Genomic DNA, 20,633 nt, shown 5'->3' with positions numbered 1-20,633 from the left:
TGGAGGAATTTATTTGCAAAATGCATTTCCATCTCCCATTATTCGCATTAACCCTTTTTAAAGTCAAAAACCACTTCAAGCAAGCGTAAAAACTTTTGCGAATTAATTTTTATTTCTAAATTCAGCATTTCCAACTTGATTCTGATGCGATACTTCAAAATGTGCATAAAAGCATGGTGATGGAAACCCAGCTATTGAGTCAGTTTCATCTGTAGCAGCAAAATGTGAATATGAAAAGTTAATGCTTTGTATCTCAAAAAAGTTTGTATGCACAAATTGTATGCATTGAAACTGAATTGAACTGAAAGCGTCAGACACCTAACAATGCACAGCACGTCTTCTCTTCACAGTTAAACAGCTGGTCATATGGGATGACATTTTAGTCTTCGCTTTCATACATATGGTTCTTTTTCTTCGAAAAGACAGTGTTTTGCATCCAAGGCTGCAAGCACCTCAACATTCAACCCATCTTTTAAACTTAACGTGAAACACACTTCAGTCTAAGTACGTAGCCAATTACAGAGACACCACACTGACATGAACTTCATCAGAGAGCAAACCTCATATAGACTGAAGCTATACACTTGATGAATGACAATGACGCTTCCTAAAGATCTGGACTTCAGGAGAACTCTGCAAGTGTCAGAAGGATGTATTCAAATCAAGGTAAATCTGCCACTTCAAATGACAAAACAAAGATGTGAAAGATTTCTAAAGATTCCTTCTAACACAAATTCACTTCAGAACAAAGTATCGATGACATAATATCTATAAGCCAATAAGAACGATTAAGATTTTCAGGGCCAAGGACCTGTTAAATGGAAAAGCAAGAATGGTTTTCTTCTAGAAAACATGCTGAACTGCAGTGAAGAGTTACATAAAAGAAAAGTTCACAAAGACTTTTTATTGGAGACAAATAAGAAGCATTCATGTGATGTTCCATCTTAGTCTTTAAAAGGCAGATTCATTCAGACACACGTCTCTAGAAACCCACTCAGCTTTTGACCCTGAACTTTGACCTCTCACCGTTAACCTAAAGGGCAAATGCAGAACTGAGTGACAGCTGAAGCACAGTCTTAGTGTGTTTGTACACAGGCCCAAAGCGAGCCGTTGGCACTGGAGCTCTAAAAGGTGTTGCACTACTCCGCGGCCCCAGCACTGAATTCTCACTCAGTGAGACTAATTCTGGGTCAAAGTCTCTGCACCATTTCACCACATCTGTTTGGCAATTATACTGCATTAAGCGAAACATGTCAGAGATGAAGCACTAAAGAATGATGAGAGAAACAGACAGGAACAGAGGAAAAGGAGAAAGAGGGATGAGTTGTTATTAAAATAGTGCTGGTTCCCATTCAGTAAGATTTTTACTGAGCTTAACCTAATACAAGTAATACCGCAGCAGGGGACTAGAAGGAAAAAAACTATAAAACAAGTGTGTACCCACTGACTCAGCGAAACGCTCACACACAAATGAAAAAACAACTTCCTGAATGTGTGCCATAATCTTCTAAAACAATACTGATGTTACTAAATAAACATACTCATCTTAAACTTTTTATTTGATTTTGAAGTGAACAGGACATTCAGTGAGGACTTGATTGAATCCAAAACTGAAAAAGTTCTCTAATGTAGACAGATGGCTGGATTGAAGCGGTTGAAAATTCTAACGAGAACTGGTGATGTCAGATGAAAAAAGTCGTTTTTATTTTTTCCTTGGAAAAACGTGCTGATGAATCATGCTCAATCAAGAAATTCCAGTAATGTGAATAAAAATAAAGTGACTCAATGTTGATTACGAAAAGAATACAATTCTGTCCGATGCAAAAAAAAATATATATATTTTTTTTTACATAAGATATTACATTTAAGAATGAGGCATATAATTGCTATATAATTGAGTGAGTAGGAGTGATGAGGAGATGCAGGAGGATAAAAAGATGCAGTACGAGCAGTATAAATTAGAAAGTAATGTGTTTGTGTGTGTGTGTGTGTGTGTGTGTGGGCCTCAGCTGTAAGACTCTGAGCTGCTGATCTGGTCTCTTTGTTCTGTCACACATGCCAGTCTAAAACTCTCAAAAGAGCCCATTCACAACCAGTGCTGCAATTGCCAACACACACACACACACACACACAGTCCTTTCCTCACTACAGTCCAATATAATGCACACATTCCTTTAAAAATGCTGCGCGGACAACACGCCATGGCCGTCTCACTCACTACTAAAATGATCTTAGAAACTCAAATGCAAACTAAATCCATCTTAGAAAATTAACAATGGAGAGTCACGTGTGCGGGGAATCCCAAGGCATGAACTCACAAGCTAAATCAATTTTTTCTTTCTTTTTTTTGGGTGCTAGGGAAGAGGCAGTATGAACCGAAGAACTTACAGGAAAACGACAGAGAAATCGTAATGCTTAAAGGGTTAGTTCACCCAAAAATGAAAATTAGGCTGTGTTTTACTCACCCCAGAGTCATCCTAGGTGTATATGACTTTTTTCTTTCAGACGATTCCAGTCGGAGTTATTATTAAAAATTGTCCTGGCTATTCCAAGCTCTGTCATTGCAGTGCTTCAGTCCAAAAGAAGTGAAATAAAAAGCGCCCATCCATTAAAAAAAAAAAAGTGTCTCACGCAGCTCTGGGGGTTGAACAAAGGCCTCCAGTAGCAAATCGATGCACATTCAAAGCAGCTCCGGGAGCATGAGGTACGGAGGTCAGCATTGAGCATGCGCTGGTGAGTCCCTTGAAAACCAAGGTTTGTTTACAGGATCAAAGGAAGCAAAGTTTCCTTACTTTAGAAAAGGGAAAACATTCTCCTCTTGGCTTATATCGAAATCCTCTGACATTCTTCTTTACAAATCCACGTTTTCTACTAACTTCTCTCCGTTGCCTTTCTGCGGACGTCACTTGTGAATGGCGCATGCGCAAAGCCGAACTCATACTTCATCCACCCCGGAACTGCTTCCGTTTACAACAGTGAGCGCAGCGCAAGCTAGATTAAAGTGATTATTCCGTTTTGAATATGGATATTTTTCTCACAAAAATGCATCGATTCGCTACAGGAGGCCTTTGTTCACCCCCCAGTGCAGTGTAAGACACTTTTTTTTATAGATGGGCACTTTTTATTTAGTTTCTTTTGCACTGATGCGTGCAAAACCCACTGAGTGGCATTAAACAGCTTGAAAGATCAAAGTAATATCTCCCTGACTGGATTTGTCCGAAAGAAGAAAGTCATTTACACCTAGGATGCCTCGTTCTCATTTTTGGGTGATATTTTCATTTTTGGGTGAACTAACTTTTTAAAGGATTAGTTCACTTTCAAATTTAAATTTCCTTGTAAGTTACTCACCCCCATGTCATTCAAGATGTTTACGTCCATCTTTCTTCAGTTGAAAAGAAATTAAGGTTTTTGATTTAAAAAAAAAAAACATTCCAGGATTATTCTCCTTATAGTGGACTTCAACGGCTACCAAATGGCTGAAGGTCAAAATTACAGTTTCAGTGCTGCTTCAAAGGGCTCTACATGATACCAGACAAGGAATAAAGGTCTTATCTAGTGAAACAATTGGTCATTTAAAAAAATATATATATTTATATGCTTTTTAAACAGATTTTTCGCACCTTATATGCTAAAAATATGTTAAATTCTGCTAAATATGCTAAATTAAACACTTTGGTTAACATGAAAGGCTAAAATAATGAATAATTTCTAAATAAATTCCAACAGTTAGCTGTAAATCCATTATATTAATGGGAATTGTGCACTATTCCTCTTTTCACGCCATCATAAATGAGCGTACATTTATTTCTTGTCAACAATTGTTCTAGTGTATTGCAGTGACAATGTATCTGTGCTAAACTTATCGTTAACCTATAACTCAATTGTTGGCGAGTGAAATCTAACAGTTTATTAGCCAGTGGCTCATGACAAACACTATTTAACCACGTAGTGCAATATATAGTTGCATATATGAGGGATTTGCTCACAATGTAGAGGGTTAAAGAAGCGGTGTTTGTTTGCCTACCAAGATGGCCGCCGAGCACACTATCCTGCCTTAAATAACTTTGATGGGGATTAGCACTGACAAGATGTGTGTGATAGACAAAAACAAAGCATTCTTGTTGACCTTAACAGAGATATCACACGGCTACTTGCAAATGTGTTAACCAGTCAGGTTCTGTCATTAATCTATAAACAGGAAGTAGGAGCTGTATATGTTTGCCTACCAAGATGGCCGCTGAGTGAACCACCTTGCTGAAAAGGACTTTGGATGGGCTCAGCACTGATAAAATGTGTGTGATGAACAGAAACAAAGCATTTTTGTTGACCTTAACAGTTATCTCACTGTGACTCTCAAATGTTTTAACCAATCAGTGGCTGTCATTAAATCTACAAATGGGAAGTAAGTGAGAAAAGCGAGTCTTACTTAATCGAATCTAGCAAGATGGTGGAACATTGTGACCATCTAATTGATTTAGTCTAATTGATTTAGACAAGTTTACACTAATGTTTGTTCGAATGTTAGGCCTGGATTTTATCTTCCCAGATGTCACAGAAGTTATAGAGATGTTTAGTGGGGTTATTCTAGTCAACTGGATCCATTTCATTCACATAATCATGATCCAAAGCTGTGATGTTATTCCATGTAATGGCAGTTTAACACAAAATTTAGCTTTTTACAGATTCACAGCTACTACTGAAATCACATGGATCCAATGGAAACGGTGAATAGCATGGTTTGACTCTTCAGAAAACTGCACAGAAAGCCAGTCCACTGTTTGGGACTATTAGTGTTGCAAAGCGCCTTGCCTGAAGTGGCCTTGTTAAACAAGTTAATCGTTTACATCTGGAGTTCGGCGCAGATGAGGGGAAGAAAAGCAGAAAAAACAGAGCATGATATTCAGGAGGTGCTAGACAAGCACAGGGGCATATATCCTGTGACGATAGGACATACGTGACCAACCGAGAGCAAGACAAAACAAATAAAGCTAGAGGGAAAGAACAGCTTCATTCTTTCTTGGACGTCTAACTCTGGAGGTGTCGTCTTATCATTAGCATGCCTGCACTGCTGTGCTTCAGCTGTCTTTGCGGGAGAATATCAGTGCCGTGGCACTCGAGTGTTTTCATGGCCTCCATCTGACCTGCGTTCTGAATCTGGGCCTTAAAACAAATGATATTGATCAGAGATCCTCATCTAGATGTGATGTGTCCAGGGGCCATATGGCATGCGTATGCATACGAGGACCTGCTCTTGCTGGGCAAGGAGACAAAACTGATAATAGTGCAAGTAAAGGTCTGGGGCTTATTAGGCCAGAAGCATACTTAACACAATGCATGCATTTCAAGTGGACCACATTGTTGTACATACTTGATGCGTGCTATTGCATAGCTGTGGAGGCAGGACTGATAGGTACTTTCAGAGAGGCTTGTACCATTAAACCAGTATGTATATGAATGTATTGTTACTTTTTCAAACTGTTGCTCCATCATGACAGAATTTGACATAGAACTGAGGCCATCCTTAAAAATATTTTGGTTTGCAGTAACAGTAATTTTTTTTTTAAAAAGGGTCGGTAGGTCGGTCTATATTTTTTTTTCAAGTTTCAATGTAAAAAAAAAAAGTAAATTTTTGTGATGGTGATGACGTCGGTATGAATTTAAACAAATTAGCATATCGTGACGTCACTGACTGGGTCTTCAACCCGTGCCTTCGGGCGCATCATTGCAAACCTCATTTTGATGCAGGCTATATAGACCACAAACAAATTTAAATCTTTGTCAAAAACATGTTTATTGCATGAATTTCAGGTGAGAAAAAAAATGAGGTACTGTTTTACTTGCATCCACCGCTACGTATCAATGCAACCTACAAATGAGAGAACGTTTACTTTGCTTTCTTGGGCTGTCACTTTTGTGAAAAAAATCACAGTTTGATTTGAGTGACGAGTGTTCATTGAATCGCTTGTAAAATCGATTTTGCATGTCTAAAGTTTTATACGGCAAATAACACCAAATATCGGTAAATCCATGGACAACAGGCGGGAGGAATGTAAAGATTCAATATATTGGTAAATACCAATATTTCTGATGATTTATTGGCGTGAAGTTACGTGCAAAATGACAAATAGGAGTGCAACATTTTTGAAAAACAATAAGCAGAGTGGACTGCCATAATGCAAAACATTTACTGCAGGCTTCAACATGGCTGTGTTCACGATTAAATTTCAACAACAACAACAACAAAAATCGCATAGGCGATTTTATTAGGCTATCAAAAAAAATATTTTTCCGAATATTCGTCGAATTTAAAATAAAAATCCACATTCGAATGCGCATATGAATATTAGGTGTGCATCAATGAAGCTGCCTTATGAGCCCGGTACGTGTTCCATTCCATCTGGCCGCGCGCACAGCTGTGTCTACACAACTTTCAACCAGTTGAAGCCACTTAAAAAAAAAAAAAAAATCAATGTGGAGAAGATCTTGTTTACATCAAAACTGAAACAAAGCCGTTCACACAGAACGCATATATCGCGCATCTCATGTTTTTAAATGAAAAAATGTATCCTGTGTGACTGGTTTTCCGCCTTTTTATTTATTTAACAATGCATGCATACATGATGCTGTTTTGTTTATAGTTCTTTAAGCAACTTAACTAATAATAATTGGTTCATAAACATTATTTTAAATATTATGTTTTTTTCACAGTCATGTATTCTAATGCTTTGAATAAACATGCAGTAATATTTTGCTCGATGCGCTATCTTGAGCCTCAGAAGAGAAGCAAAAAGCTTTTCTTCACCCTAACTGAAATTATGCATTTAAAATTTGAATACAATTCGAATTTTGACCATATTTAAGTAAAAAATTTGAATTTAGTTTTTTCAGCTATTTTGACAGCCCTAGGCGATAGATTTTCGAACATAAAGTGACAGTCGACACGTCACGGTTTTAGACTAGAGAGGAGAAGGGATGGGAAAAGATCTGGGCACAGTTTTTTCAGAACTTCGTGCCAAGTTAAAGCGGTGTCGAGCTGTTTTAATGAATTTTTTTAGATGTATTATGGTGCCCGAACCCATATGACTTTGAACCGTGACCGCGAACATTTAGTTTACTGCAGCCGCAGTCATCATTACCAATCGCGAACCGTTGACTCTGACAGTGAGTGAGAGGAGACGAAGAGAACGCACATGCCACAGTGTGACATCCGTGTAAACACAGATAACGTCAAGGGTTTTTTTTTAATTAAAGAAGATAGCCTTCATTTGTATGTAGGCCAAGGCAATTTATATATTTACAATACTTACTTAAATATAATTATTAGTATTTTATTGCGTTTGTATTAGTTGTTTGAAGAGTAAAAAAAAATTGGTCGGTCTTAACGCAAATTTACAATCTGCAAATCGGTCGGACTAAAAGCAAAAAAAAAAAAAAAAAAATGAGTCGGTGCTAAATTGACAGGGTCGGTCGGGTTACGGTAAACAAGAACATTTTTAAGGATGGCCTGACCGAGATGATGACAGTTTATGTTAATGTCTGGCACAAGAATACAAGGATTGGATTATGAATGGAGTACAACAGTGACCGCCACCTTTCAGCAGTCTATATTTCCACTAATTTATGGATATAAAATTCTTATTAAAGAGATTTATGCCTTTACCAACATTTTAAATCTGTTTTTGAAGAAAAAAAGAAGAAAAAAGCTTTTAAAAATGTCTAAAACCCGAGAAAGAGACAAACAGAACGATGTATAGTTAAACGTCTTTAATGAGAATAAACCATAATGTCATGAAACTACAGAGCAGTATATAAAACTATTGATTCAAATACATATAAATATTAAATCCAGCATATTTGAGTTTTGTTGAGAAATATGAACTACCAAATATGCAAACACATTTACGAATACACAACTTCCGTGTACCATCACACCAGATTTCCATTTAGAAACAACTTTGTCATCCCATTTTTCATGCAACAGTGAAACAACTAGGCTTAATACTTCTTCCATCCACACCTCCTCTTTTTCTTTCGTTCACCCACTTCCCTTTTACTTATTTCCTTATCATCACTATCACTTTTCCCTCCTTCCACCCACTAACTGTGCAGCTTGTCAGGCCTGCTCTGCCTCCTCTTTCCAACTCTCTCTTGCTAAGCTTTAACTAAAACCATCTGCTTGGAATACCAGACTGATGAAGGTCTGGTTGGGAGTTGCCCTCACTCACAACCCCCCTTCTCTCGCTCTCTTTCTGCACAATCAGATTTTATTAGCATACACCCCAGCACTTAGTGTTCTGGTTTTAAAAGCACTGATGGCTCTTAATGTAAAATAAAACCCTGGTCTCCACGTGAGGGGCCACACATGATCCGGAGGGGCACTGCTGTAGTCGAGGGGGTGGAGGGTGTGCGGAGCCCTGCTATCAATCAGCCAGAGAGCCCTTATCACCCTGGAGAGAGATGAATGACCCCCACACCCCTTCAGGCCACAGGGGGTTAACCTTGTCCCGCCAGTTGGGGGCTTTAACCTGGTCTAAGACTGATACCACACAGCCTAGTGGGGCAAGTGGGTATTAGTGGGACATGTAATAAGTGCATGCATGCATATTTGTATTCTTAAAGTGCACGTGACGAGACAGTTTGACATTCGACAAGCATGAACTCTATATCTTGCAGACAAACAGGCTTCTATGTCATGATGTCCGGCTTTATTTTTGACATGTGAGCAGCTGCGATATCTTGTTGGACCAACACAAAGTGCATTGCATTGTTTTCCCAAGCATTTTCCACATTGTAGAGAGCTAGTGTTTAGGCTGTTGTGTACAGAGGTATACATTTCCCTGTGGGTGTGAATGGCAAACATTCATGCGGGTGTAGGACAATGTGACAAATCAAACGTATTGTTCTTTTACACATCATAACCAGTGGCATTACTGTTAACTTAAAAAAAAACTTTATTTTTTAAAATAGTTTTTGTTAATTGTAAAATAAATAAATACATTTATATATGAGAGATGTAAAAACAAAACTAAAATTAGTTGGATATTTAAGTTATCTAATAACTAATTGCAGCAGCATTTTTACAGCGATGCAACAGTAAAATATATGTAGTTATTAATGTCTTAATTAGTCAACTTGAAAAAAGTACTTTATTATTTTTGAACACATTGATAATTGATTGATTCATTGTTATTTTAAGCGATACTACTAATCCTCCACACATTCCTGTTCACATCACACTGAATATGACATCACTCCTGACTAAGGTCCAAAAATTCAGGGGAGTGTCACTCTCCAAATCACACTCAATAAAAGCATCGCTCTCATACAAAAGTCTCTATAGACAGCTAACAGAAACACATCTGGACTATTCCAGCAATTAAACCAGGCAAGGTCTTTGAGAGTATACCATCACAAGAAGAACTGTTTGAAAACTCCCACCACACCACCAGCTAACAAATATAGACACTGAACTAACAAATCAACTCCCACAGTAATGAAGGCCCCCCTTAAGTCACCGTATCCTTATTCAGCCGACCTGTTTTTAGCCATAATTTTTTAATGTTAGATCATAGTGGTTAGTGGGTGTTTTTGCTGAGCTAATGTTGATTTTAGCTAACTCCCCTAAACTGGGCAAAACTAACATGGGAAACAAGGGAACAGTTAAACTGTGGTCACATTAGTGAACATTTGGCAAAATTTTAAGGGGCAAAAAATGTCCATCGTATATTATCAATACTGTAGCAATGCATGAATCACAGAAGTCATTTTCCAATCAAACCGCTTTCTTTTAATCAACATGGCAAATTTGCATGACCAACTTGAACTTGAACTATTAATTCTGATTATCATTTATGAAGTTGTTTATGAACAACTAGTTTCAGGCAAAGAAAAAAAAAAGCGTGCCACTGTATCGCTACACCAGTCCTTCAGATATATGTATTACTAAAAAAAAATAAGCACCACAGTCCGCTGAGACCCCGATCTAGACTTTAAAGATTGGATATAAACAGCTCGTGTCTTGTCAAAAACATCCCAGTGTGGAATAAAAGTGGGCATCTCAAAGTGGCGCTTCTGGCAAAACCTGACTGACTCCTAAGATTACTCCTTCAGATTAATAAATTGATGAAAAAATACATTTATACACATGCTTATCCCAAGCAGCTTCAAAGGCCTTTTCATTGATGTGACTGAACGTTGTGAGTGTGTGTGTGTGTTTTTATGTGTGTGTGTGTGCATGTTAGGAGGGCTGGCTGGTTTGCCAGTCCTCACGGGGGTTTGAAGCTCTCCTAAAGGGCCCGTCTCTTGAAAAGCCAGCGAAGGCTATAAACAGAATATGTAATGGCAGGGACGGAACAGAAGGAGGGACGATGGGCAAGATATGGGTGGCAGAAGGGGTCGACGCCAACTCCCGCTCTCCTAAGAGAAAGGAAGGAGGAGGGAAGGCCAAGGCTGGCAGTGTTTCACACAATTCAGAGAATGGAGCGCGTGAACATGCTCCCATGATGCACTCGTAGTTTTTCTAGGACACTAGTTGAATGGCTGGTGGGTGTATGCAGAGTTTGACAAGAACCTTCAACATCATGGAGAAAAACCTGAAAAAGTTTATTCAACAGACGTTTGCTCCTCTGTATTGTGCAACGTCTTTTCAAAGGAAGTCAATGCTCCAGTGCTAAGGTAAACATCTGTGAAGGACAGAAATACGACCGGAATCATTATTTGAGAAACTCAGGCGTAGTTCACAAAAGTCATCATTTACCGAACGCACGTCCTTCAAAAGCCATATTCGATGCACTCAATGTATGTAAATTGATCAGTATTTATATGTGAATAACAGATAGCTAAATAAATCTGTTCATTGATTCAGAAGGCTCGCTCAATTCATAGATCTATTTGTACTTATTTGATGGAAGAAAGTTGTGTTTACGTGTACTTAAGGGATGGACAAACAAGATGAGAGAACATTAAAAATATCTTTATCTGGGTTACAAAGAGGAGTCTTTTGGGTTTGGATGACAATCTTAATTTCTGGATGAACTATCCCTTTAACACTTTACTCAATGGATTTACAAATGTAATTCACACATTTGATGAGCTTGTGTTGATAGAAGAAGCCCAATATGTCATTGAAAATCACTGAAATATGTCTTTCCACTGCTGGAATAACCAGCTTCATTAGGCAGCTGTATTGTATCTGCTTCACCTTAGACCAATAATAATGCACTTCCTGGTAATTCATACCACTGGTGGTTTAACTTTCATTTAGTGTGTGATGACTAAATGACCAGCTAAAAACCAACCGTGTTCCAAAACATGACTACCATCTTAAAACCGATTTTCAAAAGGGTCCAAAACATTTCCACTGACCAATAAATCGCGGGGTGTGAAAATGAGATGACCTTAGGAAATCACGACATTATATACACTGCACTTTTATCCCTCACAATCATTCATTTGCATCAACTGAAATACTACTCTGACTCAAATTCTACTAGATATATCGTGAAACATCTAATGGAATGAAGAAAAGCATAAACTAAAACATGGGATTATATTAAATGCACTGTATGGAATAAATTGGGACACAATTTAACATCAATCCAAGACATGTTACTTTAGTCAAATGTGATGCATTGACCAAAGGAAATTGTTTTGAAAGCTAAAAAATAAAACATGTAGAAATCAGTCTAGACCGTTTACACAGTTGTGAGACCAGCATCAACAAAGAGAACATTTGGCAACTTCATTTCAGTTTGCCATAAACAGATCGGTCTCTCTGTCGCTCACTGGTGAACAAACACACATTAGGAGTGTAAGCATTTACTCACCCCTCAAGTCAGTCCAAACCTAAGCCTTCTATTATGGAACAAAAAAGCAGACATTTAGAAGAATGTTAATGCTGCTCTTTTCCATTCAGTGAAAGTGAATGGTAATCAGGGGCCATATGGGTCCAAAAATGACAAAAATCACCATAATATTATCAAACGTAGTAGAAATGACACGTGTGTTGTATTCCAACGTTATTTTGGGAGTTGGACAGCATCAGTCCCCATTCACTTTCACTGTATAGAGAAGTTCAGAATTCTGCTAGCTTTCTGCTTTCTGTGTTTGACGGAAAAGAAAAAAGAAAAAACATATGAGCGACATGTGGGTGTGTAAACGAAGACAATTTGCAGTTTTCTCTTTACAGGTACAGGAAAAACACACAGAAAACACACACACACACACACTGACAATAGCGCTATTGACTCAACTGTGTCTCAAAGATTTTAAGTGCTAAGAGCTGCTGGCAGAGCGAGAACACCTGAATGTGGAAAAATGCCCGGCGGAGGCCTGCAACGCTGGAAAAGACATGTGGCCTGAGCTATGATGACATGCTCAGGCATTACAAAAGCGTGTGTTTGTGTGCGAGTGTGCCCTGTGCTATTCTTCTCCAAAAGACAAGACTAAACAGTTTAAAATGTGTTTCCACTGAGGTGTGTTTGTTTGCCGATGTGGGCGCCGCAACACAAAAGCTGCAGTTACAAGGTTTGGCGAGTCGATTGGTTCCTTGTTTGGGCCCAAAAACCCTACTGTGTTAAAACAACACAGGATTGTGCTCAAAGCTTTTGCAACAAGAGGTAGAGAGCAGAATCAAATGAAAAGGGAGTCTGAAAACTGATTAAAACAAAATGTTTCAATGGCTTTTCCAGAAGAGTGAAGACATGACCAGAAAATCATTTCAGCATGTAAATGCATTAAATTTAATGTTAAAAAACGCCACAGGACTCTGAAAAACATTTAGGAGTGAATCCATTCAGTATGTTTACAACACATTATCACGCTACATGTCAAAACCTGTCATCAAAATGAAGCGAGGCATTGCTGTGGTTTGTACAGGGAACAGGTTGTAGTACAGGACAATGACTGTTTATCTTTCACTGTCTATACCAACAGAACTGCCTTTTTAGCATGTTGTGAGCTGGACTTGAACACATTTTGCCAAACTGAGCATCAAAGGTCAATATGTTCATATATCATTTGTTCAGAATCTCATTTCTACAAATTGTAAGAAAGCATGGATCTACATTTCTTTATTTTCTTTTTTTTAGGAATCGTAATTAGCCGCGTTTCCACTGTCAGGCTTAAACCGGGCGTGCTAGTGCGTGCCAGGGCCAGTCGCGTTTCCACGGTCACTTCCGGGGCTTGATCGTGCCTCGCCGGGGCTTCCTCGGGGCCAGCGGCCAGGGTTTTTTGGCCCGACGAAAACCTTGGGCCAAAGTGGGCCAGCTGAGGCTAGAGGAGTGGTCATAAAAAAGGCGGAGTTTCTCCGCGTCTGGAGAGCTCAGCGCTGCACATCATTTCAGAAAGATAACAGCTATAACACCAGTATTAAAGACTTTTTAAAATAAGTTGAGCTCAAAACTCACTTTCAGTCATCAGCGAATGTTTGAAATAACTTGATCCGATGTGGATTATAATCACCATACAAGGCAGAAATATTTATAAATGATGCAAAAGACTAATATGCAAAAGACTATGCACGCTAGGCATTAACATTACCATAGTAAACATGGTAAATATGACCACTTTAAGAAATCAGCTAAAATAAGTCAGCTTCTTATTCTCTATCACAATCGTGTATTTATTTAGTAACTTAAATTATCCGTCATAAATCTCGTCTCGAGAGTTTACCTTCACGTAGCCTATCATAAAAATATAATAATGGATTTTGTTCGGGAGCTTTTATACAAATAGAGATATTAATTATATATATTATAGTAAAACATCGATGCTTTTGAATTTGAATATTTAACAAAGCATACAAACAAGCGGCTCCTTTATCATATTCGTTTTGTGATCGCGCTAGTTCCAGTGACTTATTTCTTAGTTTTCTGATAACTTCTCTTTGTTGGTGAAATGATGGGGTTTTGTGACGTTGTTCCTGAGAGGTGTGTAAAGGGCGTGTTTTAGTGACACGCAGCGGAGCTTTAGGCCTGACTGTGGAAACACAGCGCTATTCTGGCCTCGTGCTACTGGCCCAAGGCTATTAGCCACGCCCGGCCTATTATAAGCCCTGGCTCGCACTGGCCCGACAGTGGAAACACGGCTATTGCCGTATGAAAGGGTATAAATCATAATATTCACAATGTGGATAAATGTTATTTGAACTCATTTCACTCAAATGAGCACCAAAGTTCTCATATTTTCAAAATCTGACTCATACTTGCAAAATATGAAAGGATTTTGACATTTTTCTAACACCACATTTTTTTTAGGAAGCCACATAAAAGTGTACTTAATCTTTACATTGTGGCTAAATTTTGTTTGCCAATAAAATCATTGTGCATATACTCTGAATACTTCACATATCAAGTTCTCTCTACTTCCAACACGAGCCCCTAACAGATGATTCCCCAGGCCAGGCTTGAGCGTTCAACTCAGTGACAAGCATTGAGTAGAGTAGAGCTGGTTGGCCTACACACTCAATCCTTAAAAACAGTCCCACTGGATTATTGAGGAATGTCAGCTCGAAGCAGGCCCTAAATCAGTTATGGGAAATCTGCACGCCGCCATTTCCACACAGCTTTCCCTTCTGTCACATCAAACCTCTGTTTCTTGCCATCTTCCACTTATTTCTGTCCTCTTCTCAGCTCTTTTTCACCAGACTTTTCCATTTTCACTATATATGATGTTTTTCAAATGTTATGTGGACGATTGCTCTCACGACTAGATGAATGTAAATTTAAAAGCATGAGATTTGAACTGCTCAACAACGTTGGCTAATCTTGTAGAGCTGACTGTCAGGCCACGAAAAAAAAAAAAACGTATGTTTTTGGTGGGGGTGGAATTTTATTTCATTAATATGTGATGAAGGCCTTCAGCATTTACAGTTGCATTCAAGGATAGTTATCTGGATGAAAATGTAGGTCTCTACACTCTCACTACCGACCTACAGATGCAACAGCTTTCACACTGATATTTAAATGCCCCAGAGGTACGACGCACAAAATTACACACATCTCAATATCAAGGAGTTAGAATGTTCTTGTGCTCAAAAACAGCTGGTGGAACCACATTCTGAATGCAATGATCTCTAAACATTGTTCAAATCCAAATTAGAATTTAAATTGACATCTTACCCAATTAAAAATTCAAAGAATTTCAGTTTCTATCACAAAACATCACTTAATATAACAAAACACAGCATTCAACACCAATAACCTCATTAATCACAATGCCATATGTGTGCAGGCCCATCTGTGTGTTATTGTCACTGAAGAATGTTACGAAATATTAAGGATTAAGCAATGGTCTTTGTATTTCTTAACAAAAGCCACAGGTATTCGAAACTCCATATTCCCTTTGTCAAATCTTCCCTTCATACAACTATAAATATTACATGAAATCTATGAATTCAGAGGAGCTTTTCAATTCCACCTCAGGGATATCAGAGCAAAAGCACAAGAAACGTACATATTAGTTTAGAAGCAACATGATTAGAAGTTCACTCTATTTGCGACTGCTTTAGGGCTTCACTTCGGCATTCAAGGCCTGCCTTACCAAGCTCCGTGTCTACTCAGATTCTTGTAATATGATTTGTGCGCTTTACGGTAGTAACCAAACAGACGTTTTTTTCGGAAAATAACTACGAAAATAAATATAAACCAAACCTATGCAGAGAACCCGAGACTGATTTTATTGCATTTTCACTGTAACATATGCACAAGCGCACCATATGAAGAGACCAAAATACTTTTAGAAGAAATAATAATTTTAGAAGTAAAATCACTATTGGTAAAAACCCTTTTCTTCTGAAGATTTTTCATCCCATGGTATAAGTTGAATGGCTTTCATCCTGACAAAGAACATTAAAATCTTTTATATTCAATCTAGTTCCTCATATTCTCCACTTTACAAAACATTCAGCCTACTGTAAAAAGCTGAACCTATTGAATACCTTTTAGGATGACTTTGTCAAATTAGTCAAATTCTGAATAAAAAATGGGGGGTAGGGATTGGTATACAGCAACACAGTCTCATGCTTTTCCCTGGCAAACACACTCTACATTTGTGCATTTGTCTGAGCGTAAGACAGAAGATTATTCAGATTCTGACGGGCTCCTTCAAGTTCCTCTGCTTTGTTTGGAAACCTCCTTATGTGATTCTGACAGCTGTGACTGAGGAGGTCTGAGCGAGAGCTTAAGATTAGTGTATACCAACCGCTCATTGTCTGACACTCGGCTCGTTCTAGAGGTGCCGGATGACAGGCTAAGCTCATCTGCCTCAATGACCTCCTGATTTACTTGGTCCAGGTCTGATCTGTTTTGGGGCAAAAGTCTTCCTCCGGAATTTACTCCTGATTTCTGGAACTTTCAGATTAAATATGAGCGCCAAACCGCTCGGGTTCTGGGAGGTTATGAACTCTTGCGATTTGAATACTTTGAGCAATAATAAGAGTTAGATGGGGTTTTTTTTCAAAACATGATGAGGGGAAAGAGTCTTGAGTGGATATTTGTCTCACATCTGGATGAATTCGGTTATGTGGTCATTTTCTCTTGAAACCAAGACTTTTGAAGGCCCCCAATCAGATAGACAAATTAAAATAAGTTATAATCCTGACATCATCTGAATATTTAGCCTTTGACTGCTTAATGCTAATTATGCTAGCGGTAATAGAGAGCTTCTGTGCTCGTGAGATGTGCCTGACATTGGCTTAATACACCATTTCGGTCAATACTTGACCACAGCATATAAATCTTAAAGGAAGGTTCGCTAGTTGCAGGCGATTTTGAGGGTGGGATGAACCATGCTCTTTCAGGATAATTTAAGAAATAGTCTCTTCAACAACACTCTGTAGGCCAAGACTCAAAAGAGGATCTTAAAGGAAGGTTCGCTAGTTGCAGGCGATTTTGAGGGTGGGATGAACCATGCTCTTTCAGGATAATTTAAGAAATAGTCTCTTCAACAACACTCTGTAGGCCAAGACTCAAAAGAGGATCTGGGTACCACAAATACTATGCAACTAGTGTGTGGGGAGCAGCCATTAGACTAATGAGGGCCTATGGAGATCCCAATGAAGCCATCAGCATTCACTCAGAATGACAATGTAAGACTAACGCCTCAGGAACTGAATGGAAGGGATTGGGAAGGAGGGAGAGCTCGTACGGACGAGTGAAAAGAAACAGAGAGGCCAAGTAAAACTTGCACGAGTGTCTAGAAGGCAGGGGGTAAAAAAGCAACTTTTTGCTTTAAACGCTTGGCCTGGTCCAATCAAATCACATTGCGATTCAGAGTTAAGGAGGATTTGAGCTCTGGAATAAACAATGGCTGTTGATTTGGGGAGATGGCTCACAGTTTAGCCAAAAAACATTCTCGGTTAAGGCTTTCAAAGACCCAAACGTTCATTCTCTTTTTCTGCAGAGCGCTGACGCATAACACCGCAGTAAAGCCTTACATGAATGCCTGCGGAGTTCTTTGCAAATTGGGTTGAAAAGACCCAAAGCTGGGGCTAAAAAGGCAGTCAACCTTTCCCAGACACGGACACAAAACTCAAACACATATATAGGAAAAGAACGGGCAAACTCTGCAGCTTCTATCTATCTGCAGATAGTATTTCACTGTGACAGACCTCTTTCCTCAGCCAGACTAATCTCATTTTAAAGAAGGCTAAACAAGCAGCCTGAAAATGCTTAATTAAAGCCCAGTGGCAGACAGCATCAAATTAGATTCACTGGGTATTAGATCAATTAGTAAACCATTTCACAGACAAACATGAGGAATCTTCAGAGTATTTACACACCAAAATATGAGGCCAAAATGCCTTAAAATACGTTAGTTGCAAGACTTGGGAAAATCTGATCCAGTAAACGGTGACTATAACTACACATGATCTCTTGGAGCACAAATAAATGAATAGAAATCTGTCAAATTCAAGTCAAACTGCTAAAGTACACAATTAAAACCAATTAAACGGTTTAATAACTTCCAACATGAACTAATGCTGAAATGACACCAGCAATCCACTTCCACATGCATATTCCCTAAATCACTTGAAATTACAAAAACACAGTCTAAAACTGACTGGAGAGCTATTAAATCCCAAGCGCTAAAACTTAAATTTTTAAAGAAAAGACGCCAATCTGTTATGCTCTCAAATATATATTCACATTCGCATGATATTTCTCACTGGCTCTTTAAAGGACTCTAGAGTGGCACCGAGACGAACAGCATGTTCAATGGCACTCACCGCTCTTGCGCTTGGAGACAGGGCGCTGTTGGACAAGTAAGGATTGGCGAGATCTGGGATCATTAGAAACGGGTAGCCTGGATAATGGGGGCTCTTAAAAAATCCTCCATCTTGCTGTCTTCTCAAAGCTTGACAGTGGAGAGACAAATGATTAGACACAAAAGTTAAGCAAAAAACAACATGGCAAGCTGTTTCAACATTTATTCCTATTGCTGATATTTTCACTTGTACTGATTTGTTGCAAGTAGTTGTTTTTTTTATATTTGATACTAATCCAATATTGGGTAGTATGATTTTTTTTTATTTACTAGTAACTATTCATTAAACACGAACACACATTTATAACATGTAACTATTTTTGTTACAAGTCTTTATCCAAATAATGCATCTACTCCAGATTTACAACTACTCATTGGATACTAATACCTATTTGTTATGATATTAATATCCCTTAAATATTAACTGTAACAATTATATCACTAATTTCAGTTGCTTTTTACTTTAAATATGTATTTAAAATGCTACTAGGTGCACTAATAGGTACTGAAGCATACTGATCTATTTGAACAGTTAGGCCTATAGTATTAAAAAAAGTACTGTTTTGTAATTAATAGTTATAAGTGAAATTGAAAAAAAAAATTCTGTGTTGGATTACTTACAAGTAGTTTAAGAGTAAATACTAGTAAGAAAAACAAACTATTTTTTAAGGGTTAATTGTTAATTCGGCATGCCATAACAGCAGTTGACTCTTACCTTCAGTGAAATACTCTCGGGCTTTCTCATAACTTTCAAGATCAGCTCTGGGTTGAGGACGCCTCTCGGTTTGCTGAAGGAAGGAAAGAACGAGTAACGGAGAAAAACAAAGCGAAAAGGTTATTTTTCCGACAGCAACAACCACATCCATGCGTCTGTCAACACGCGGTGGTGTCTGACTTACCTCAGAATCGGATGAACTGCTGTTATTTTCCGACTCGTTCACCAGAGAAGACTTCACGTCGTCCAGATCTCTTTCGGCAGACACGTTTTCGGAGATTTTCTCCTCTTGTTCGCCCTCATCTTTGAATGAGATCAGTTCATCGTTCGCCCCCAGCTCATCCCCTCCGCCTCCGTTAAGCTGTGGCATGTTTACGAGCGTCTTGCAACGGTAACAAAATCTAGAGTTTGTGTTGACTCTGAAGTGCACGAGAACAGCGCAGTCCACTCAATGCAGGAAAAACGCACGAGAGCTTTCAGAAGTAATCCTTGACACACGAACTAAAATCCAAGTCGTGCATGATTATTTTAAGAAGTGATCACACAAAGCTCGAAAGTTTCATCGGTATCCCTGCAACAAACTCGACTCCAGACGTGAAGCGCCGTGTCCGCTGCTAACAAACTTACCAAACACAAATAAAAGAAGCTGAAACAGACACGTTCTCGGCCGATTCTACCTTCCACGATGACCAAACCAATCGAGCGCAAAAAGTTGAGCGACTCTTTCTTTAAAACGCGCAACCGTCAGTAAGCGCGCGTGCTGCGTGCAACAAAAGTTGCAACAACGGTCGCGGTGCCTCCGTGGTCTCTATCCCAAAGACGTGTTTAGTCACATAAAACACAGATTCCTCCCCAGATCAGCTGCTCGTTTCTTCCACATTGCGATCTGCAACCGTCATGTTTGGTGAGCTGAGGCACGAACACTGAAAACAGTGTGTCCGGACGCGAAGAGGCTCCGTTTCCCTGCGCGTTGAGCTGCTGATGGGGAATGCGCAAGTGTGTGTGTGTGTGTGTCTGTGTGTTCTGGGTGAGCAGAATGCAGAGGAGGAGTTAAGCGCTGAAAAACGACACTCCATTCAGCATACACACTCTCGCTCGCTCTCTCTCTCTCTCTCTCTCTCTCTCACACACACACACACACACGCACACAAGAAAGTTTAAAGGAACATTTTGTTCAGGGCTTGATTCTTGAAATAGTTCAGTGACACAGGGTTTGGGATTGCGTTATTTAAGCAGTATCAACAAGAGCAGTTCAGCACAGCTGTAATTCGCATTCAATACAACAGCAGAACTGTTTTTATAAAGCAGTTCATTAAACAAGCTATTAATATCAAGTAGCTTACATCTTTGACAAAATAAGTTAGTTCTTTTCTTTCTCCATGAATGAAATGCTCCAAGTGAAGCTCTTTGCCTCACCAAGCAACAGAAGGACTGGATTGTCTGTATGTGTGGACCGGAGTGGTTGAGATTCGCTGCTCTACTCAAAGCATTGTCTAATGACTTTCATTCCACTCTGGGTTTACTATTTCCCGCACAGTGAGAGAAACTCGCTCTGAGGCCGATGCGCCTCAATCAAGTAAAGTTGATTTTACAAGTGGGAATTTTATATTTCTAGAAAAGGGCGCATTAAGATAACCAAAGGCCCCTGGGCTAC

At 38.9% G+C, this 20,633-nt stretch overlaps 1 protein-coding gene across 1 annotated transcript in view; it reads right to left on the bottom strand.

Moving 5' to 3' along the window:
• LOC132115412 (transcription factor 7-like 1-B) overlaps positions 1 to 20,065 on the bottom strand; it is a 57,992-nt gene extending 37,927 nt beyond the window's left edge. The window contains exons 1-3 of the mRNA XM_059523877.1: positions 19,164 to 20,065; positions 18,980 to 19,052; positions 18,227 to 18,354 (exon numbers count right to left, since the gene is read on the bottom strand). Of these exons, the coding sequence (XP_059379860.1) occupies positions 18,227 to 18,354; positions 18,980 to 19,052; positions 19,164 to 19,349 (387 nt within the window). The 5' untranslated portion in view covers positions 19,350 to 20,065. The remainder of the gene's footprint in view (positions 1 to 18,226; positions 18,355 to 18,979; positions 19,053 to 19,163) is intronic.
• Between the last annotated feature and the right edge of the window lie 568 nt (positions 20,066 to 20,633).

The sequence above is a fragment of the Carassius carassius genome, chromosome 34, assembly GCF_963082965.1.
Source record: "Carassius carassius chromosome 34, fCarCar2.1, whole genome shotgun sequence".
NCBI lineage: Eukaryota > Metazoa > Chordata > Actinopteri > Cypriniformes > Cyprinidae > Carassius > Carassius carassius.
This window is presented reverse-complemented; position numbering and strand designations above follow the sequence as displayed.